This window comes from Schistocerca nitens, chromosome 11 (genome assembly GCF_023898315.1).
Source record: "Schistocerca nitens isolate TAMUIC-IGC-003100 chromosome 11, iqSchNite1.1, whole genome shotgun sequence".
NCBI classification, from domain to species: Eukaryota; Metazoa; Arthropoda; class Insecta; order Orthoptera; family Acrididae; genus Schistocerca; species Schistocerca nitens.
The window spans coordinates 177,236,872-177,261,688 of NC_064624.1; the positions used below are offsets into that span (position 1 = coordinate 177,236,872).

General features: G+C 38.4%; 1 protein-coding gene across 1 annotated transcript in view; it reads right to left on the reverse strand.

Annotated features, from left to right (window-relative positions):
* The window catches only part of LOC126212751 (vitellogenin receptor-like), a 175,219-nt gene that overhangs the window by 50,984 nt on the left and 99,418 nt on the right, over positions 1-24,817 (reverse strand). Inside the window, exons 20-26 of the mRNA XM_049940159.1 lie at positions 15,962-16,070; positions 9,467-9,648; positions 9,178-9,282; positions 7,223-7,336; positions 5,529-5,739; positions 4,168-4,346; positions 2,582-2,704 (exon numbers count right to left, since the gene is read on the reverse strand). Of these exons, the coding sequence (XP_049796116.1) occupies positions 2,582-2,704; positions 4,168-4,346; positions 5,529-5,739; positions 7,223-7,336; positions 9,178-9,282; positions 9,467-9,648; positions 15,962-16,070 (1,023 nt within the window). The remainder of the gene's footprint in view (positions 1-2,581; positions 2,705-4,167; positions 4,347-5,528; positions 5,740-7,222; positions 7,337-9,177; positions 9,283-9,466; positions 9,649-15,961; positions 16,071-24,817) is intronic.

Sequence of the window (24,817 nt, forward strand, 5' to 3'; positions counted from 1 at the left end):
ACTTCAGGTGTCTCAAGGACACCTACCACACCAATTCCTGGAATTAGCTGCAGTGTTTTGAGAACACTGCATCTCAATGCGATGTACCTGTACTGTCTAAGTTCATCTTCGTCAGGCAGACTGCTCAGACTAACATTCTGCCAGTGGATGAAAATCAGTAGGAAATGCTATGTTTGACAACGTTTCAGTACTCACTCTGAATAATCACAGTTATGTCCAGAGTTATCTAGGCTCCAACCCAGAAGTTGTGCAAGAGTCTATATCATTGTTACCGTATTTACTCGAATCTAAGCCGCACTTTTTCCGGTTTTTGTAATCCCAAAAACCACCTGCGGCTTAGAATCGAGTGCAAAGCAAGCGGAAGTTCTGAAAAATGTTGGTAGGTGCCGCCACAACTAACTTCTGCCGTCGAATATATGTAGCGCTACACAGGCATGCTTTGAAGGCACAATGGTAAATACTGGCGCCAAAACCTCTACGTCAGTAAATAAATTAAAGAAAAGGTTGAAGACGAGCTTTTTTCCTCCGCCCCGAGTTTCGACCACTATATTTTCATACATTATCCAACGAAGTTAAATACAAATTCCGTATTGTTCATCTTCGAATGTACCAGAACTTCAATGTACTATGAAAATCCGACTGGCAAAACTGTTTGGAATGTTTGTCAATATGGCCAACTCCACGATCTGAATTTTTTCCTACCTGTGAGAAGAGATGGTTGCTAATAGGAACCTGATGAAATGTCAATCACATGCAGTATTCTCTTCACCATAAGAATAATAAGAATATAAACATTTTGCCATGTATTCTTTCGTGTTTGCTGCTATCTCATTTAAATCCTGTCTGCCAAATAAACTACGAAACTACAGATAGACAACAGCAAACGCGGAAGAATATATGTATTGTGTCATATTTATATTCGTATTATTCTTGTGCCTAATAGTAATACAGTCAGAAATGAAGCAAGGCAACTGACTAGATTTTTAAATCTAAGATGACTAATTTCTGTGCAGAATTTGATGTACTAAAGAAGCGGACGCAAAGATTTTCAAACGGAGAAACATTTTCGCCCAACTCTTGTTCAGAACATGTTCTATCATATGCAGTCTATTATTTGGTTCTTCTTGATCATTATCAAAGAAAGCAGCGGTGTAAGTAACAAATAGCAGTCTCTTGCCATTGTTTCACTAATGAGACGATTCCTAAGCGGCAGTAGCGTGCACAAAAGCAAGCCATGCCACGAGCGGCACAGGTCGTAAACACGCACTATCAGAATGCGACAAACAATGCATGACAGTACATTAATGCATTTTCAGCTTACAGTGACGTAAACACCTATAACAAAGAAAACAGCACTTATCAGATCAAAACAAAATAAACAATCGATTCAAACCAGACGAAGCACGTGAAAAAGGAAGGGTACCCGTATCAATATGGACGCAGCGCCTGATGCATAGCACTACCTGGTAAAGCTTAACTGCTAAGCTTACGACTCCAACCAAACTACTTTAGCTGTATCGTCATTCATTCGACTTAAATTGTGTATCATATTACAATGGACCAACTTTGTTTCGATTTGGAGGTGTGGCCTAAAACTTCTCTCTCCCCTTGAATTTCGAGTCTCAAATTTCAGGTGCGGCTTACATTCGGGAATTTTTTTTTCCTTTATTTCGAGTCTCATTTTTCAGGTGCGGCTTAGATTCGAGTAAATACGGTATTTCTCACTGAATGGGTGAGGTACTAGGCGATTTATCGGGCTGTACATGTTACCAAATAAACTGTTTATAATTACCTTCAGTTTCTGTGGCATCTTTCAGGATTGTTGAAGTTTTTTTGTTTCCTTACAGCAATGACAGAAAATCTGGTACATGCATTGAGTACAAGCAAAATTTGTTGCTATGGTGAGACGTTTGAGACAATGGATAAGGAGGACCTAGTGGGGCCTCCAAAATCACCAGATCTGAAAGGTAGTGTACACCATTCCAGTTAACACAGCTGAATTTAGGCACACTTCTCACTGTCAAGAATTTAAAATTCTCCAGGACGTTTTAAAGGATCGAAAACCCTGACTGGTACAGCCCCACAGCTCTGCACAAACATGACACTTTGGACACCATCTAACTATCGGTACAGTCACAGAACTTATGTTCTTTCAGAATACCTGCATTTGTACCAGAATAACAACGTTGTACAGCATCATTAACTTTTCCCAACTGGGATAACAATCACGTCAGTGGTGGCTGGTAACCCCAAGTTCATCATTACCTCTCAGACTATCTGAAGGCCTAAGTTCACTGAGACACTTTCTAACCTTGTTTACTTTCAATTGAATGTTTATGACAAAAATACAAACTATAGACTACAATTAACCCTTTCAAACTAACAAAATGAGAAAGTATTTAGGCAAATACTTTTACTGCCTCTCCTGCAGTTAACTGTATTAAATTCAGTTTTTTCAATGTGAATGAAATATATCCAACACTGAAGTTAGATATTGCACCATTTCTAAAAGTTTTCAGATTTGCTATCAACTCTGAAAACAAGACTACATTTTTTTATGTCAGTTACAAATACTACGCACCACATTTGCCACCTTCATCACTGCCGTCTTCACAGTCTCTGTTGCCATCACAAAGCTGTTCTAACTCTAGACATTTACCAGCATCACATTCAAATCCTTTGCACGCAGCTTTTTCTTCTTCCCCTGATGAAAAAATACAAATTTAAGTACACTTGGTGAAGGAAGAGAGCACAACTTATTTTCTAAGATGCTTAATTTCAGATGTTATCTACCACATTCGTCATTGGTGATTTAATGTAATTCACAGTGTCATCAATTAAGAAGCAGTAATTATTCCCAGCTTCCTGATCGGATAAAGTTTCAAATTCAGTTTTGAAGCCATTCCCCAATTTGTTCTCAGAGGAATTCATCTAAGACCAATACTCAGGAACTTAATTATACTTATTAGTAATAAAGTCTTCCAAAAAACAAAACCCAATGTACGACAGTTTATGTTTGTGCTTCAGGAAATCCAATTTTCGTCATCTATTTGATGAATAATCATAATTTTTGGCTCATTTTCTGGATGTTTACTGTGATGTGGACAAAACACTGTTTTACAATATGAAGACAGAAAATTTGTGTTCACACTTGTAACCAAGTTAACATTACATCTAAGTCCACGAACTTAAGAGGCCCAATACAAATACTGGCCTTCAGCTGCACCTACACACATACTCCACAAGCCAGCGTACAGTGCATGGCGGAGCATACCCTGTACCACTACTAGTGGTTTCTTTTGCTGTTCCACTCACGAACAGAGCAAGGGAAAAATTTATGCCTCCATACGAGCCTTAATTTCTTTTACCCTAGTGGTCCTTGCATGCAATGTATGTTGGCAGCATTAGGGTTATTCATCAGTCAGCTTCAAATGCTGGGTCTCTAAATTTTCTGAGTAGTGTTCACGGTAAAGCATGTTGCCTTCCATCCAGATAGTCCGAGTTCCTGAAGTGCCTGTCACATGTTGCAACCTAACAGTTTGAAATGTAGCAGCCCACCACTGAATTGCTTCACTGTCTTCCTTTAATACAATCTGGTACAGATCTCAAACACTATTAGTACACGAGAATAAGTCACACCGGTGCCTTATATGATTTCTTTTGCAGATGAGCCACACTCAAATTCTTCGAAGCAACTAAGGGGAACCATTCACTTTCCTACCACAGTCCTCATGGTTGTCCCATTTATCTTTTTTTCCAACATTACACCCAGATATTTAAACAATGTGACCATGCCAAGCAGGACACTAATGCTCTATCTGATCATTACAGATTTGTTTTTCTACCGATCATCAGCTTACATTTTTCCACATTTACAGCTAACCACCATTCATAACACATAAATTGTCTAATTTTAAGTCTTATCTCTCCCTCCCTCTGTCCCTTCCTCCATCCCCCCCCCCCAAAAAAAAAAAAAAAAAAAAAAAAAAAAAAAAATTCATTGAACTGTTTGAACATGAGCTTATCAAACATGTAAGTGGTTTTACTAAAACTCCCGATTTAAGTACATTACAAGTTTTTAGTGTCACGACCATTTAGATTTCCTAGCACCAGTCAATATGTAAGCCATTAGTCGAGGCAGACAGAAGCTATCCTGTAGAGACTCACCTGTATGCAGACTGATGCACCTACTGGGATCCTCATCTGAAGCATCCCCACAGTCGTCCCTCTGGTCACACAGCCAACTGGTCGAGATGCACTTTCCATTCTTACATTCAAACTCGTCTGCAGCACACGCACAGTCCCGCTCGTCTTCTGCCTTTGGACAGTCCGCCTTGCCATCACACCTACAGCAGAAGGAAACATTGTGAGAAATTAATTTAAATGCACTGAACCAATGAATGTGTGACAACATGAAATATCTCTACAGGTTTGCCTGCAGTGCTGAACCTCTTGACAATAGAAAACTTAAGGTGGACAAACTGATTTCTTGCTTGTTAGGAGCAGTCAAGCATGGAGTTGACACTACAGCCATTGCTCCTGTGAACTAGTGACACATTTACAATTATCTGTAATAATTATTCAAATTTTAGTCTGCCCAGGTAGCCAATTATTAGCACACCATTTCTAGGACCCAGAAATTCACACTGACCCCAGATAGAATCTACCAGGAAGATTAAATGCAAGGACCAGTGTGTTTGTCAGCCTGGATGTGGTTTTTAAGTGGTTTCTCGTGTCCAATTAGGTGAATACCAGGCTAGTACCCACATGCCCCTCAGTTACACAATTTGCGAACACTTTGAAAATGTTCTTGCAATTTCACACAGGAAATGCTAGGCACAGGTAAACTATGGTACAATCTATTTGTCACATGGAGTAAAGGGGATTGTGACAGGTAGAGCATCTGGCCACCTAATTTCTGTAATTTATCACTGTGCACACAATCACCTTTCAACAAATTTTGCCATTACGTGTGATGTGAAAACATCGGAATATACACTTAACTACTTTCTGAATACAAATGAAGTGATCATGTGCTTACTTTCAGCTTTATTATTCAAGGTACATTTTTGGAATATTTAAAGTTGGCTCACATCTTGTGTTCACATACCTATGTACACATACATTTCTGTACAGCTGTACAGATAAGTGTGATGGGTGGTAGACCTTGAAAAATTATGAAACCATTGTTATTCAGTTTTTCCATTTTCTGTGCTCTCATTAGTACGAGGATATTCACAGTACATCGGCATGCACTAGACGTTAATTGCCACACAATGTTGAGTCCAGACAGCATAAGACAATTCCCAGCAGCTCTTAGTGTTACCGGCTCTTAATTGGTAAGTGCTGATGGCAGCAGGCACAAACGGTAGCTGTCTACAGGTGTGACAACATTGCGGCATTCTGTAGAGATTTGCGAAATTGTGTTACATTATTGGTCGAGGTAGGACCGTGAAGCTAATGCCTGCGACTGTCCGGGATCAACTTATGCCAACTTAGTTAAGTTAATGGTGACATCCCTCACTCACCTCTGCCCCAGAGGAACACACAGCCCATGCCGAGACCAGCAACTGAACTCTGCCTCACTGCAGGTCACACTTCCGTTTCTCGCACCCGACTGCTGACAATCACTCTCGTCAGAGTCGTCGCCACAGTCATCTACCAGGTTACACACCAGCTGCTTGTCCAAGCAGTGTCCATTACTGCAGGAGAACTCTTCGGGACCACATGTAGCCGTCGCTGCAAATGCAAATAATTTAGTCACCGTCATATCGGGTTTAAATAGTATCTGTGGATAGCTTGGAATGTGTGAATTATACTGAGAGACTGACTTGAGCTTTTGTGGCACAAAAAATTAAAAGAATTTCTTTGAGTTAAGCATTTATGAAACTGATGAATTTTTAAGGGAGGCAAAGAATATGGTACGACTACACTTTGTGATCAGTTTTTATATGCTTCTATGTATGAAAAAGTGATTGGCTAAATTTACTATGCAATATCAATTTGTACCAGAAGTGTTTTGTTTTTGTGTGAAGGTACCGTAATTATTTGTGTAGTATTTATATTTTAATATTTTTCTTGTTATTTGTAATTATTTGTGTAACATTTATACTATGTAATCTTGACTTTTGTAATGCCTCAGATGATCTGAGGTCTCTACAACAAAAATCAATCACTCCATTATTTTGGGGGTCCCACACCCCTGCCACATCCTGTTGTATAAATCCTAATATTTCCCCAAGAAAACCACACACCATTTTAAGGTGGTTGCTGCCAGGTCACACCCACCTTCTTACGGAGACCCCGACCAAGTGAGGAAAAAACCCATAAAGTGACAACTATCAAAATCTCCACAATCCTCGGTTAACATTAAATGTTTTCAGCAACGTGCAAACCTGAGGAAATTGACAGGTTCTGTTAACATGGGGAAAGAGGTTCAATTACCTCATTGTCTGGAGCTGTACAAGAGATACACAATTTCAGTTTTCTGGGACTTACAGCAAATATCTAGAGATTTGGGCATTCAAAATACAGCCCGCTACTAAATCCGAAAGCAAGCATAGGAATTTCTGAATACAGCTCCACAGCAGTGAAGTAAAGGACACAAAATGCTACATTTTGGTTCCACTCCCAGACAGATCCCAGTAGCAACACTGGTGCCACTACATATGTGCTTTTACCTAGTTGGTGGCTCCATGCAAGAAACCAAAATCTCATCTGGAATCAACTCCCTTTCACACCCTTTACTTCTGGATAGTACATCCATAAGGAGATGGCTGCAGTGTGTATAGTGACAGATGCCTTTCACTCACAGCAACCACCTGAAGACGTCTAGCAGTTTTCACAAGTAAATAGTATGAAGTCACTAGAGCAATGTAGTCATCTTATCAGGAAAAGATATTCTGATTTTTTATTTCAGAATCAGACTTTGCACTTGCCCCACAGTAACAGATCACTTGAGAAAAGGAAGATAAACACTCCCTTTCATCCTCTAAGTGATTACAATGGCTGCAGGACAGGTAACTTACATGCTATTTGAAAAGCATAACAAGTAACATAATTGCAGCTTTACTAAGTTAGTGATTAGTCTTAACATATGCTTAGTAATCTAAGCAGGCACCGTGGGACATTTTTGGTAATTTTTTAAGTTTTTGTGGAATCTTTGAGAGCCTCCTCTCACAGCACGAATAAAGCTTTAACATAATATACTGTTTCTACTTACTGCAATTGTCGTGTTCATCTGTCGAGTCTGGGCAATTCACTTCCCCGTCACATTCCCACGTGCCCGGTATGCAGGCTCCGGAACGGCACCTGAACTCCGATTCTCCACATTTAACTGCAAAGTTGCAGATTACAATTTAAGCTTCTAGTACACAAATGCCGGATGAATGCAGGTGGAAATATTTGATGCCTATGCAATGCATGAACAGCTTTTATGGGAAAATTTGTTTTGCTGCTGCCCCCCCCTCAAAAAAGCCATAAATTGTTCTATAATGTCTATGGATCAATCTGATGTCAACCGTTTGTTGCGAAAGCAGAATTTTGTGTGTATCGACCTGCCAGCGCATATATATATATAACAGAGGGAAACATTCCACGTGGAAAAAATATATCTAAAAAGAAAGATGGACTTACCAAACAAAAGCGCTGGCAGGTCGATAGACACACAAACACAAATATACACACAAAATTCAAGCTTTCGCAACAAACTGTTGCCTCATCAGGAAAGAGGGAAGGAGAGGGAAAGATGAAAGGATGTGGGTTTTAAGGGAGAGGGTAAGGAGTCATTCCAATCCCGGGAGCGGAAAGACTTACCTTAGGGGGAAAAAAGGACAGGTATACACTCGCACACACACACATATCCATCCACACATACAGACACAAGCAGACATATTTGTTGTGTCTGTATGTGTGGATGGATATATGTGTGTGTGTGTGTGTGTGTGTGTGTGTGTGTGTGTGTGTGTGTGTGTGTGTGTGTGTGTGTGTGTGTGTGTATACCTGTCCTTTTTTTCCCCCTAAGGTAAGTCTTTCCGCTCCCGGGATTGGAATGACTCCTTACCCTCTCCCTTAAAACCCACATCCTTTCGTCTTTCCCTCTCCTTCCCTCTTTCCTGATGAGGCAACAGTTTGTTGCGAAAGCTTGAATTTTGTGTGTATATTTGTGTTTGTCTATCGACCTGCCAGCGCTTTTGTTTGGTAAGTCTCATCTTTCTTTTTATATATATATATATATATATATATATATATATATATATATATATATATATATATGTGTGTGTGTGTGTGTGTGTGTGTGTGTGTGTGTGTGTGTGTGTGTTTTTAGGTTTCACAGTTTACTGTAATTCCACCACAACTACATCACATGTTTATTGGTAAAGAAATTTTGGTAATGCAAGAGAAAAATTTCAGTGACTCATCTCCAACTTTTCTTGGGATGAAAATTACACTTGTCATTTTATAATTTGTAATATGTCAAATAACTAAAGTATACATGCCAAGTCTTTAATACACACTAAACGTTCAGCTTAGTCTTAAAGACATCAGTTACATACAAGCCAGTAACACTAACAACATAACTGGCCAGTTTCATTCTTCTATCTGGCCAATCTGCAAAGTATTAATGACAAATTTGTAAGTTATTAAATTATATTCATCTTAATCACTGTCTCAGTGTAAGTATTTCGATGCAGCTGATATAAAGGCGTTCAATATACATTCCAATTGACAACATCTCTAGTAGTAGTAATAAGCATCAAAACAATGTACACCAGTGAATTCTTTGTAAAGTGGAGCTGGCAAAGCTAGACATGTTGGAAAGGAGATATCTAACAAAAATCAAAGTCACAGTTTGGGCTTAAGATGGCTTCATTTTCCATCAAAGTCAACCAGAATGTGGAACGGTGATCTTATCGAGGTTAATGTAGATCTGAAGTTCCTTTGACACATACAGAGAACACAATATTAAACAATTAGGAAGGACAATCACAGCAAACTAATAAAGTCTGCAAATATTGGAAGATAGTAACTCCATGAAATCCCAAACACTGGAAGTACATTTATTCAGATAGGTATGTAAAAAAAATAGAAAAATACATACAAAATGTTACATTGTATCAGTTTCATAAATGTGTAAATGAGGGACATTTAAGACTAATGTGACTTCTATACCCTTACCTATGTCACAGTTTTCCTCATCAGAGCCATCATGACAGTCATCTGTTAGGTCACACCGTAAGCTCTGCGCGACACACCTTCCATTTCGACACTCAAAGTCTGTCTCTGCAATGAATTTTTGTTGAATTAATGTTACAAAAAGGACAGTTGCTACTCACCATATTGCAGATATAAAAATAATGAAAAACTGACAAAGTGGGCCTTCAGCCAACAAGGGCTTGAATAACCCAAGCACCCACACAAGCTCAACTATTCCTGCATCAGGGTGATCCGACACTCAGTTACTGACCTGTGTCACACATCCCAACTGCGCAGTCCCGCTCGTCTGACCCATCCGAGCACTGCACGATGCCATCACACTTCCCTTCCAGGGAAACACACTGCCCATTGCTGCAGGCAAACTCGTGCTCCCGGCACACCACACAGTTTTTCTCGTCCTCTCCACTTGGGCAGTCATTTACACCATTGCATCTGTTGCACAGAAAATCAAACTGCACAAAATGCTCTTGTTACTTATGAACAGCAAACCAAACTGCTGGAGTAGTGTTGCCACTGATCTATTTCACACAGGCATGCACAATGTTGACAATTTCCAGTCCAGAGACCTCTGTACTGAAATTAACATTTCTACATCATTTTAATGCGGTTCAGCCAAACACTTCACACCTAATTTTCTCTGTTCTTCCTGCAATAAGAGATGATTATTTTAATTTGTACAAAGTATATGAATAACTAGCATCCAAAACTGAACTATCAAATGAGAAAAAACAATACCCCAACGTAAGTGTTTTATGTTCAATAGTAGAAATAAAATTTTGTTTTTGTGTTATGTTAAGGTGCAAAGGTTGGATTGGCAGAGCCTCGAGAAACCTGTGGCCACGTCTCCCCTGTTGTCACTGCTTCCCTAATCAGACATTTAACAGTTCTAGATTGTCACTGAATTCATGCATTGATAGAAACTTAACAGAATGTAAAGTAAGTAATTACTTTGTCCAAATTTTTAGAACTGTATACATCCTAGAATGTGAGTGGGGAGAACATCACTTTAAAGATGAAGGCTACATAGTGTATCTTCAAAGGGTGTCTAGCCATGGAGACCCTGATCTCCAAATTTAATATGTAGTAGATTTGACAAATCCAACAAACCCTATGTTGTTAAAGGTGTAAAAATGTTATACTGAAGTCCTGTGACTGTTCAAAATGCTAATAGACACCATGGTAATCTAAATATATAGCACGTATAAATAGTGTACTTTATCTCATAGCAACCATTTCTACAACTAAAACGTGTTAAGGTTAGTGCACCACAACATGAGGTCTAAATATTTTTTTCAGGTACTGGGACACAGGATGTGTCTTACAGCAACAAGGCACCATTTTCAAACAACTTTATGTTTCAAAAGGAACCTGATGTGGAAACCTCAAGCTCTTTGCCAAATTCCAACATACAGACTATTTTTGTTGGCCACAAGAAAATTGTCTACTCTTTACAGTGTCGGTGACAAAATCTGTCCTAATAATTTCAGCAGAAACTTCTCCGAAGGGTTCCAGCATGCAGAATATACCGAGAGCCTATACATGTTTCCATTCAAAATCCAAACGAACAGGCCATACATATTTGTATGAGCTATGTTTCACAATGATGGTAAGAATTTGACGTTTCCTGTATCCATTTCATAGATTAAGCACACTTCCACCTAAATGGAGTCTTGATTAAATCAAACTGCCCATTTTGGGATGCCAAGATCACGACATTTGAAGTCTAACCATTGTATTCCCTCAGCATTACTGTCAGTGCTGTTGTATCTACCATTATTGCCCGTTTGTTTGATGTGAGAAACAATCTGTAACATACTGCAATTTTGGAATAAATTTTCATCACACAGCTAAAGTTGGAGGATCAACCAGGCACCAATTTGTTTGTGCAAGATGGAGGTCAGACCACATTGTATTGAACAGCTCTTTCACTTTGAGAAACAGTTCATGAAGAGTAACTTCACTGGATTATTACAAATATACCAGCAATGTGACTAGCCTCAATATTTGCCCACTCCAGCTGACAACTGTGGGGCACATGTTAATGTGTACTGGAACTTTCCCACCAAACTGGATGAGCTCAAATCAGGAATCTGTAGTATCTGAATTCCTTTCCATTTTGACACTGCTGTTTAATTACAGTGAAATTAAATTGGTCAAAGATTGCTTGTAAATAATTATGCATGCCAGAACTGCAAGCTGCAAAGTTTAGAACACCATGTGTTAGTTTTGAAACTATTTTCAAACTTTTTATAAAATTCTTAATGATTTTGCAATAAACATACCTTTTGTTACAGTATATCCATATAAGTGGAGACAATTTTAGAATCAGGGACTCAATGGACAACTTTGATATTTATACCTTAAACAAAACAGTGTTTTGCAGAGGGTACTTTCCACTGCCTACATTCTTTCCGTAGGACAAATGTGGGTGAAGACTGCACAAATCATTCTGTGCATAATTTCTCATGACTTCAATGACCTCACACACTGCTATGTCAAGGGAAATTGAAATTCCCACATTTTTCACTCAATACATTATTTTCTAACTACAGAAATCAGCTTGTGGGGCAGTAAGTCTGCTTAAAAGACTGCCTGGTAATGTTTCTCAGCACCTTTGTTATGAGGTCTCAGGATATAAAGAACAGTACTACCAGTCATAGTATTTACTTTTTCAATATCCTCAATTTTGTATGGTGTATATACACACATTTTAGAAATATGCTGACAGGTTGTGGAAGTGTTTTGTAAGTAGCCTACTTCAGGCTAGTATTTTATTTGTGTCAGGTGGACATGGCCCCTAGACTCAATATTGTGCAATAATACTGTGGAATATCACTGATTTTCTCCCTGGACTAACATTGCCAGTAACTTTGTGTAATAGTGTGGTTGGAATACTGACAGACACTGCTGCTGTTGTGATGATTTTTCTACTTCATTGCAGAAGAAAATGGATGAAAAATTGGGTCAAGGAGTATTGGGGAAAGTCCAAATCTTTAGATAGTTTGTGTTTAATGAGGACACAGTAACTGTCTGTCAAAAATACATTATTGAAGATGTTTGTGAATTTGCATAGGCATTTTCGTTGTTGGGACAAGCTACAGCTTTGTTAAGAACTTCTACCCGTCTCAAAAAAATTTTAAGTCTTGCCACAGTATGAACTCATTTTATTGCAAATTTGTTCAGACACAGGGTCTCCTGGTACCTACCATTATATACCAACATTTACAATTATTGAATATAATTAGAAGGAAACATTCCACATGGGCCAATAGTAAAATGTGGATGTGTTGTCCTTAAAGGAACTACATGGCTCAATCAAATTAGATTCAGAGACTGATTTAACAAGCACAAAATGATCATTTCAATCTCTTAACACATGATTATTGGGTAAATAAGTTACGAGACACTATTCAGATTGAAAACAAGATGGTGAAATTCAGGTGAGAAACTTATCTGAGAACTGGATATCTAATAAAATGAGTTGTAGTTTGTAGATATCATTAGTATCTTTAGTACAACAAAGGCCCATTGTGTACATTTAGTACCAACTGACCCTGCTAGGCCCCAGGACATTCTAATGCTGGAGTAAAAGACTCAGCTGTGACTGCAATTTTCACATGTGACTTGCAGCAAAGAAGATAATGTATTATGGTATTGTAAAATAGCCCACAACCATAAACTAACAGCCTTAAGACACCATGGTGGTAGCACCAACAGAGGTCTGGACTAATCTGAAGCTCTAGCAGAGATTTCCAGATCTGTGTGTAGCATCTCAAGTTGTTCCGAGCAAACGTTTTAGGATAACTTTCCGTATGTAAGTTCGAGGGCTGACAGTGGCCTACCTGGGAGAGAGACCTGCATCTGTCACAGCCTGCTGTGGGGAAGCTATTCAATGTCTTACTGAACATGTACATTCACCACCTAAAAGAACCTAAATAAAGAACCTAAATAAAGAACCTAAATAAAGAACCTAAATAAAGAACCTAAATAAAGAACCTAAATAAAGAACCTAAATAAAGAACCTAAATAAAGAACCTAAATAAAGAACCTAAATAAAGAACCTAAATAAAGAACCTAAATAAAGAACCTAAATAAAGAACCTAAATAAAGAACCTAAATAAAGAACCTAAATAAAGAACCTAAATAAAGAACCTAAATAAAGAACCTAAATAAAGAACCTAAATAAAGAACCTAAATAAAGAACCTAAATAAAGAACCTAAATAAAGAACCTAAATAAAGAACCTAAATAAAGAACCTAAATAAAGAACCTAAATAAAGAACCTAAATAAAGAACCTAAATAAAGAACCTAAATAAAGAACCTAAATAAAGAACCTAAATAAAGAACCTAAATAAAGAACCTAAATAAAGAACCTAAATAAAGAACCTAAATAAAGAACCTAAATAAAGAACCTAAATAAAGAACCTAAATAAAGAACCTAAATAAAGAACCTAAATAAAGAACCTAAATAAAGAACCTAAATAAAGAACCTAAATAAAGAACCTAAATAAAGAACCTAAATAAAGAACCTAAATAAAGAACCTAAATAAAGAACCTAAATAAAGAACCTAAATAAAGAACCTAAATAAAGAACCTAAATAAAGAACCTAAATAAAGAACCTAAATAAAGAACCTAAATAAAGAACCTAAATAAAGAACCTAAATAAAGAACCTAAATAAAGAACCTAAATAAAGAACCTAAATAAAGAACCTAAATAAAGAACCTAAATAAAGAACCTAAATAAAGAACCTAAATAAAGAACCTAAATAAAGAACCTAAATAAAGAACCTAAATAAAGAACCTAAATAAAGAACCTAAATAAAGAACCTAAATAAAGAACCTAAATAAAGAACCTAAATAAAGAACCTAAATAAAGAACCTAAATAAAGAACCTAAATAAAGAACCTAAATAAAGAACCTAAATAAAGAACCTAAATAAAGAACCTAAATAAAGAACCTAAATAAAGAACCTAAATAAAGAACCTAAATAAAGAACCTAAATAAAGAACCTAAATAAAGAACCTAAATAAAGAACCTAAATAAAGAACCTAAATAAAGAACCTAAATAAAGAACCTAAATAAAGAACCTAAATAAAGAACCTAAATAAAGAACCTAAATAAAGAACCTAAATAAAGAATAGTTGTTTTTGAGCAATTTTTCAAAATTTGTATTTTTTCAAAATTTGTATGCTGCACTTTTTTCTTAATAGGAAGGTGGTGTGAAAAAATTAGCTTTATAGCAGGCATATTTTCAGAGATAGAAGAAATTTAAAGTCACTAAAACAAAACTTAAGAAAGGAAATTCACCCAGGAAAATTTATGAAATACTAGTCTGAAGTATTAAGGTATAGAATTATTAAAATCAATATTTTATGGTGTGTTATGTGAGCTTGTGAGTAAAAGAGTGTACGTGGGGCATTCATCAAATTTCAGTATTTCATTATATTCAGTCTTAACGTGCAAGACTTACACAAGCCTGTCTTGGGAAAACGATTCTAGGGGATTTACCCACTTTGCTATTTTAACAGCAGCCATAAAGTCAGCTGGAGTAAAATCTGTATCTCAAGAATATTTCCAGAATTGTCTTGTTTTCATTTATTAAACATTACTGTAATATTAAGTCAAACTGATGCAAATGCTTTTGTGTATGATTGGTGCAGACCAGTTATGGTGCGAGTATGATCACAAGTGAGTATTCTGATTTGCAGTCAGTATGGTCAGCCAATCAGAATTGAGACTGTTCCCACTCATTACCTGATAGTTATACTGGGAGCGAGGCTGGAAGAAGGAAGTGTCTCTGGCTTAACGTGGAAGGTCATGTTACTAGTGCCAGTAAAAATGTGTACGATGAATTACTTAGTGTGAGTAATTGGTGAGCTAAGGTGACAGTTGTTGAGGACTACCTGGCAAAATTTCAGAGGTTTTGACTAAACGTGTTGGACATATTTACATGTGAAATATTGGTCTTCATAAAATCTGCGTGGCATGTTTCAGTATTCAACTGAGCATTTTTGGCGAGCAGTATTTAGAAACCCACAAGAAGGACCGAATGTAATAACTTTGAAATTAATGACTGACAACATTTAATTTCATTCGGGTTTGGACAGATTTCTGGCCACAGTGAATGTGAAATTTTGTGTGAATCATGAACTGGAAGGAAATAGCCAATAGTTTAAATGTGGACTGAATAGTACTTTTTCCTTTATTAAGGCCAAAATAAACGTGTGTAAATTTCAGACATTTTTCAGAAGCCAATCCATTTTCTAACTGCCCAATCAGAACTTTCTTTCATAACTAGAGTTGTGCGACCTCAATAATTGTAGATATTAGGTGACAGTTTTTATCCATGCTGCTTTTACTTCTTGTAAGAATCTAATTGTCAAGTGAAGGTATATCAAGCAGATGCCGTTCTGAGGCATGTGAATTTCAATTTGCAGCATGCACAGATAATGACGAATAAAACCAGAAATTAAACCCCGACCTGCCGCACGTGGACACTACCCCCACTTCTTTGATCAGTATTTAAGCTCAGCACTAAATATCTGCAGATGTCTTGTGCCTGGAATAAAGAAAAACTGACAAGGAGCTGAACAAGATTTGTCAAATAGCTGTAATCAAGGTTGCCAAGCTGTATAGTGTAAGCTCACAGGCAAGTTTTAAGATAATCAAAAATAGTTAGAAAATTAGTGCAGTGGTGCAGTGGAGCACCACAGTGAGCACAGCTGCCACTGCCAACAAACTGACCTGCGCGAGGTAGGTATGCAGCGCTTGTCACGCTCGCAGCGGAACTCGTCCGCCCTGCACCCTGCCGGCACGATGCACGTCAAGTTATCCTGCAGCAACAGCCACACACCTGCAACCCAAATCTGTATTCAGTTTCTTCACACAATCAAATATTTTACAAACTATTTTCAGAGTCAATGGAGGCCCAAGTCATAGCAAGGTGCCTGGAATAGTCAACATTCCCTAACAATTACCAACAATGTTCTACATAAGTTGATCCCAGACAGTTTCAGTGGGCTGGGCACAGCAGCTTACTGGGCCTACCTCAACCAACAATTGAACACTATTTTGTATAAAGTCACCTCTGTTTTCAAGCTGCATCAGTTGGAATAAAACTGAGCTTTCAATGGCTCTGCCCACCATTGTCAGGAGTAAAACTACTGACTGCTGGCGTCGGCACAATTTTCCACTTCTACATCTACAATTATGGCCACTGGTACCAATTAGAGACGTTTGGCACATGCGCAGAAGGGGAGTTGGGCAGCCCACAGCAGCTAGGGCCTGCTGTGGGGGGCCAGTGCCATGTTTGAAACTGCTGTTCCACCTCCTACATACGTCGAGCTTCCATCGTAGCTTCCTTTCCAGATCCAAAGCCCACCCCCATGCCCTACTAAGGGTGTACCCCTGGTATCCTAAAACTTGCTATTCACTCTAATCTTAGCTGCCACTTTTACAGAAAGAGGCAGCCGAGTATCCCAGTATGGCGACACTAGTCACAACATGCTCTCATTTTGTGTGTGTTTACCAGGCAATGCTCAGCATTGGCCAACTTTCTGAGCTCACTTTGTTTAATATGTCTTGTGCTCACAAGGGAACCTCCCCATTGCACCCCCCTCAGATTTAGTTACAATTTGGCACAGTGGTTAGGCCTTGAAAAACTGAACACAGATCAATCGAGGAAACAGGAAGAAGTTATGTGGAACTATGAAAAAATTTGTAAAATATACAAACTGAGTAGTCAATGCGAAGACAGGCAGCATCAAGGACACTGAGTCAAGGAGCGCGGTGGTCCCGTGGTTAGCAATAGCAGCTGAGGAACGAGAGGTCCTAGGTTCAAGTCTACCCGTGACTGAAAATTTTAATTTTTTATTTTCAGTTTATGTGAAAAACTTATGTTTTCATCACTTTTTTGGAAGTGTATCACATCCACAAGAAAACCTAAATCGGGCAAAGTAGAAGAATCTTTCCACCCATTCGCCAAGTGTACAAGTTAGGTGGGTCGACAACATATTCCTGTCGTGTGACGCACATGCCGTCACCAGTGTCGTACAGAATATATCAGATGTGTTTTCCTGTGGAGGAATCGGTTGACCAATGACCATGCGATCAAATGTTTTCCGTCCCCATTGGAGAGGCACGTCCTTTCGTCTACTAATCCCACGGTTTTGCGGTGCGGTCGCAAAACAGACACTAAACTTAATACAGTGAAGAGAGACGTCAATGAACGAACGTATCATAACTTTGCGAAAATAAAGAAAGTAAAATTTTCAGTCGAGCGAAGACTTGAACCAAGGTCCTCTAGTACCGCAGTCACTCTAACCACGGGCCCACGGCACTTCTGCTCTTACAGTCTCCTTGATGTTGCCTATGTTACGCACGGAACACTCAGTTTGTATATTTTACTAATTTTTTTCATAGTTCCACGCAACTTCCTGTTCTCTCGATTCATCTGTGTTCAGTTTTTCAAGGCCTATCCACTGTGCCAACGTACAACTAAATCTGAGGGGGATGCGATGGGGAGGTTCCCTTGTCAGTATAACAAACTGCAGCTATTGGAGCTGTCTAGCCGATTTAGATGCTGCCACACTTTCAAGGGCCACTACACACACCAGGCACACAAAAAGCTACATCACCTAATGGACTGCATTATATCTTTGGGGTGGGCCACAACACTGGTCTCAATCTGGGTGTCTGCAGTACATGTCCTAACTTGTTACTCATTGCTCCACAGTATGGCAGGAAAGCCATCAGCTCTGCTTCTGCTGATTTGCAAGGCATCTTTCTTCAATGACACCTGAAAATGTTTGCAATGTCTTCTGCTACAAGCATTGTCTCTGAACATTTGTCTCAAGTGCTGCAATTCGGCCTGTAGGTGGTCGTCAGAAATAACTGGCCGAGTATTAATGTGTTCAGAACAGCTTTCCTGTGTACAGGGTGGTGAAAACTATCAGTGTTCAAATACAGACCACTGTGCATTGGTTTCTTGTGCACCTAACAACCAAACCAGCGACCTGACTGCCACTCAACTAGAACGTACAAGAACCGTAGCTTGCCATTCTTCATCTATGGAATTTAATGTTGGGATGGACACCATGTGATCCACGAACTGCTGTAGTATATTTTCACCAGAAGGCCACATCAGGAAGGTTTCATCGACGTACCTTAGGAAGCGAGACAGAGGCAACAATGCAGAGTTGCGAGCCTGCTCCTCAAAGTACTCCATGAAAGAGGACAAGAGAGTCTTGAGCCCATTGCTGAGCCACCCGTCACTTCACAATATTCATCACAGAACAAGTGCTTTGTCATTAGAACATTAGGAAACGTCTTTACAATTCCAGGTGGAAACTGTTGGACCAAAAGATCCAGCATTTCACTTTTTTACAAGGGTGTCAATACAGGACAACGTTCAGACTACCATTATGTCATTTGGACCTATTTTCATTTTCTGGAGTGTTTCAGCAATTGTTAAGTTACACGATGTAGATAGTAATCAAAAGCTCGATAATTTTAATTTATCTGACTCGAGAAACTAGATTATTTTACTCAGACAGGCTGCTGCAAAATACTGTGGACAATTTTTTAAATCTTTATGGCAATACTTCAGTGTTGTCAGCTCTAGACTGCTACTGTTTCTGCCTGCACCCATTAGCACTTCAGTTTAATACTAGCAACAGCACTGCAAGTTGTGTAGGATCTACTTATACTGACTACCACAGCGAGCAGCAATTTTGACAGAACTATTCAATCCAATATTCAACAAATATTATGAATACCATTGGGCTTTAAGAATTTGATTATTCCAGTTCTGTAGAAGGCAAATGCTAGTAAGTATCATTGCTTAACTATCAGTTTAATGAGCAGGGAAGATCAGTTTGGGTTCCGGCAAACTACAGGAACACGAGGCAACTATTAACTGCCGTTTGGTGACGCCAGTCTTTTTACACGAAATAGCAGTCTACAGCCAGCAACACGACAGTGGTGTCTTTAGCATGGTATCTTGCAATGGCCAGCAACATTACTTTAGTATCTTTTCATTCTGTTGGCGTTTTGTTTAGGTAACGAGTTACACATGTCGAGAACTTTGTTTTGTAAGTACTTTTGCATTTTCATCATGGCAGACAAAAGATGACATTACAATGAATGTGCAGATGTGTCTGACATTCCAGACAATTTAGTCGATTAGGAAGACACTGGATATGAAAAAGTGAATGTGAAGCAGTATCGTGGGAAGATATTGCAATACGTCCAAGAAGAATTCGGCGAACACTATGGTTGCCAACTGATTCAGATGAATCAGACGAAGACAGTCCACAGTGGTCAGACTTGTTTACTGAGGACCAATAATAAATTTGAAGGATCCCGGGTCCAAATATATTTCCCAAAGAGTGTCAAGGATAGCATAGAATTATATACTAGGAATGATCTATTTGAATAGATCAGCAACAAAACTAACAAGTACTACAGTCAAAATTGCAGTAGAAAGAAACTTAATAAAATGCCAAATTTGTAAACATAGGACCCAAACTTAGAAAATGATTTGAGTTTGCTATCCTCATGTGAGCTGTAAAAAAGCAAGAATCAATGATTATTAGCCAACAAATCTGTTGATATACATGGATATTTTGCGAACGATGTCCCACAACCAATTTAAATATTTTTACATTTACCCGACAACAGTAAACTGGATAATGCTGACCAGCTTTTCCAACTACAATTCGTAATTGATTATTTTTCCAAAACATTTAAAAAACATTTAAGTCAGAACATTTGACGAAAGAATGAAATTGAACTGGCCATGCCACTGTATCTAAGTTTACAATCTGTCAGAAATTACGAAATATGGCTACCCATTTGGATGCTGTGTGATTCTAGTATGGGATACATTTCCTGATTTAAGATCTATTTTGGCACTGGACAGCCTTACCAGAAACACTGATGGACCTACTGACATTATGGAAAGTGGCATCACCTCTACATGGTTAATTATTATAACTGTAGAGCTTGCAGAGAAGTTACTTGAAAAGAAAATTAGAGTTTGTGGAATGATACGGGAAAATGGAGGATGTCCAGAAAAACTAAACTGCAGAAAAGTCCATGTGTTTGAAGCTTATCAACGGAATGGTGACAAGCAGCTAGCAACAAGCCAAGTGATCCGAATTGGTGCTGCTGGTGGCACACATATTCGGTCCATACATTGAACATATTGTAAAGGAAGCCATGGAGAAGACTGAAAAGAAGTCCAGAAAAGGAAAGGAAAAAAAAGTTTGAATGACATTCTGATTCTGTCAGACACCACAACTATGGAAGATATTAGCCATTACATTCAACTGCTCATTGAAGAGCCAAGATGAACCTCTACTAAGGAGGTTCAAGGCTAATGGAATTTTAGTCCTAATTGGTCCATGCCAAAGGAATTTTATTAGGAAGTGAAGTAGGCTAGTTTATTTGGGTAGCAAAGAACTGACAACAGCTGAAATGAGGTAAATACAAAATTAGATTAGCGATAGCAAGAACAGCATTTTGGAAAAATACAGGGTATTCAACAATATCTTTAGTATTACGTAGTCTTTCCAGACAGTCTTTGCCTGTAGTGTCAACTTTTAGGCAACTTTAATGCATACAGACTAGAGAATAGAAGCTTATTAAAATATGTGTTACAAAGGAATGCTCATATCAGCTAACTAATGAGGTACTATTGACATCCCCATACAGCCATCAACTACACATTTGTTAGGAAACAGGTGTCAATTTCTACATTAACACACAAGCAACTGTCTTAAGGCCAGCAAAGTTTTACCATGAGGTATTGCAATACTCAGACATATTTTAAGTCCATTTTATTTTACTGCAGTTTCATAATTCACACTATTTGTTTAAAACCTGGTGTTATCAATAAAAATTTACTATATCAAATTAAACCAGAAGGAGAACAGTTTGGATTACAAGTATATGCCAAGTCAAATTTTTGTCGATTTCCCAGTTAAACACTTTTTCCAAGTTAAAGTACACTCTACCCTGGATGAAAGAACATCTTTCTATATTAACCAACATACATTCCTTCTGATCTATGAAACTTTTCAATCCTGTATTTTACATGCTGGCACCAAACTACACTGCCCTTTAGGAAAAACTACTAAAAAACATTCTGGAATGATCAATGCATGGCAATGAACACTGCATGTTTTCATATTATAAAATTACATATACGAATTCCACCCAATACAGCACAGTAGCTTCCAAAGCAATTTTTTGAAGTATAAATAAAAATTATAAAAAATAGCAATAACTATAATTCATGTAAGAACCAAAAATGAATGAATAAATTTGAAGCTTCATCTTCTTAGCATCTGTATCTTTTTATAGAAAGGAAACATGAAAGAGCCAGTAAAATTAAATGGCATAAATGCAAGTCTTCTGCACCCAAAATATTTTTAAGCGACCGGTCCTCAATGTGTTAAGTTTAGAATGAGAGTCGCACACATGCCTCAATTCCTCTTGCATAAAAGGAAATTACTTTCGAAGTATTCCTTCTCAAATGTTCATTTACAATATTTTCCCACGGCCTATTAGAAATGTAAGCAGCTTTGATGTCGATCTCAAAGTCAGTCTTGTTACTGTGCTGGCATAAGCCGTCATCAGCACACCAGTCTGAAGATTAAGTGCAAAGATAGATTAGTAATTGCTGGATCAAGCACATCATAAGAGATATCAGAGACACCCACAAGCAACAAGCTAACACCCTCTGGACAGCAGGTATTTAAACCTGCCACTGCTGACTAGAGGGCCTTAATCATCCAGTTTGGCATGTGTCCGTTTACTCACAGAACAGGTTTAGTTTGTCACAGGCCACGACACTACAGTACAGTTACCAGATTAGTGGCTGTAGCAGGAATAGTTTACCTCAACCAGAATTTTACTTTACTGGCAGTGAGAAACAGGTTTTTATAGTAAGATTACGAAGATGTGATTTCCATCAGTCAACAAGATGACTACCATATTTACTCGAATCTAAGCCGCACTTTTTTTCCGGTTTTTGTAATCCAAAAAACCACCTGCAGCTTAGAATCGAGTGCAAAGCAAGCGGAAGATCTGAAAAATGTTGATAGGTGCCGCAACAACTAACTTCTGCCGTCTAATATATGTAGCGCTACACAGCGTGCTTTGTGGGCACGAAGATAAATACTGGCGCCAAAATAAATTTAAAAAAGGTAGAAGACGAGCTTTTTTTCTCCGCCCCGAGTTTCGACCACTGCATTTCCATACATTATCCAATGAAGTAAATACAAATTCAGTATTGTTCATCTTCGAATGTAGCAGCATTTCAATGTACTACGAAAATCCACTGGCAAGACTGTTTGGGATGTTTGTCAATATGGCCAACTCTACGTTCCGACTTTCTTCCTACCTGTGAGAAGAGATGGTTGCTAATAGGAACCTGATGAAATGTGAATCACATGCAGTATTCTCTTCACCATAAGAATAATATGAATATAAACATTTTGCCATGTATTCTTCCGTGTTTCCTGCTATCTCATTTAAATACTGTCTGCGTAATAAAGTACGAAACTAGAGTGAGACAACAGCAAACGCGGAAGAATATACGTATCGTGTCATGTTTATATTCGTATTATTCTTATGCCTAATAGTGATACAGTCAGAAATGAAGCACGGCAACTGACTAGATTTTAAATGTAAGATGACTAATTTCTGTGCAGAATTTGATGTACTAAAGAAGCGGCCGCAAAGATTTTCAAACGGAGGAAAATTTTCGCAAAACTCTCGTTCAGAACATGTTCTATCATATGCATTTGGTTCTTGTTGATCATTATCAAAGAAAGCAGCAGTGTAAGTAACAACAAATAGCAGTCTCTTGCCATTGTTTCGCTAATGAGACGATTCCTCTTTTTTTTTTTTAAGCGGCAGTAGCGCGCACAAAAGCAAGTCATGCCGCGAGCGGCGACAGGCCGTAAACACGCACTATCAAAATGCGAAAAACAATGCATTACACAGGACAGTAATGCATTTTCAGCCTAGAGTGACGTAAACACCTATAACAAAGAAAACGGCACTTATCAGATCAAAGCAAAATAAGCAATCGATTCAAACCAGACGAAGCACGTGAAAAAGGAAGGGTACCCGTATAAATCCGGACGGAGCGCCTGACGCATAGCAATGGCTACCTGGTAAAGCTTAACTGCTAAGCTTATGACTCGAACCAAACTACTGTAGCTGTATCGTCTTTCATTTGACCTAAATTGTGTTTCATATTACAATGGACCAACTTTGTTTCGATTTGGAGGTGCGGCCTAAAACTTTCCTCTCCCCTCGAATTTCGAGTCTCAAATTTCAGGTGCGGCTTAGATTCAAGTAAATACGGTATTACTGATGAGCTTGTACCACAAAACATTGACTATTCAAGTTAACTAAATGTTTCCAGATCTTTTAAATTAACAGCATTAATCCAGACGCACATTTGTGTTTTAGGAAGAGGACACCCGCCACCCATAACACCCTCCCCCTTGCTTCCTTCGGGTACCCAACTCTACAGTGGCGAACTAGGGTAATTCAGTGGCACTAAGATAATCAACTTGGCTGAAGATTTTGCTTCCTTCTCTTGTTTTAGTTTGCAGGAGGTGATTGTGTTCAAGTGTTTCTACCTGCTAATTTTTTGTTGTGCTCTTGCAAGTATTCCAGGAGGGGAGTTGCAGATGTAATCAAATCTCTTTCAGAGGCTTTGCTTACTTTTTGATGTAACATGAATTCCCCAGTGCTGCCAACCAGTATACCAATGGCAGTTTAAAGAAACAGGTGGAATGGATTGAATACCTGACAGCTCAAGCACATGGTCAAGTTCACCGTGTTCAAGGTACTGTAAGATTACAATATTTCCTTTCAATTGTGGGGTCCACAGTGTTCAGGTTAATACAGAAACTATTCCCAACTGCATCTCCCGACAAACTCAGGTATGATAAGTAATCACTGCATTAATTCAATACTGTGAGCAACAAGTCCAAGTAGCTGCAACCAGATAAAAGTTCTTTGACTTGCAGAAAAAGCCAGGACAGACACCACCAGTGGTACACAGAATTAATGGGCATTATTACGAAGATTAAATTTCAGTTTGGTTGTGGCAACTTTTACAGGGATTTAATGATTTGTGATGCAATAACATTCACTATCTCAGATAGTAGAATATGGGAACTGATTCTGAAGTACTTTGAGCCATAACTTCCTCAAGTATTGGCTATCTTAGAGCACTACGATTCAGGTGCCATAGCATGTTGTAAGTTTGACCAGGACCCGATTTGAAGGGTCTTTTCACCGTTTGCGACCGTCTGAAGCAGCCACAATGAGCACAAAATTATGTTGACAGCCATTTAGACATGGAAACAAACCTGTGAATTTATGGTAAGCAAATCATCTACGGCAAGACTTCACTAAAGGACAAGAATGCCCATCACATAACATGTTAAACTGTTTGGACCTGGCCTTTTCTGCACGTGTGTTTGCAACGGCACAAAAAAGCCCATTTTTCCAGCTCCCAGAAAAACAGGCTTTAGCATATGCAGTGAATGCTGTGTTTTCGAAACATGCAAC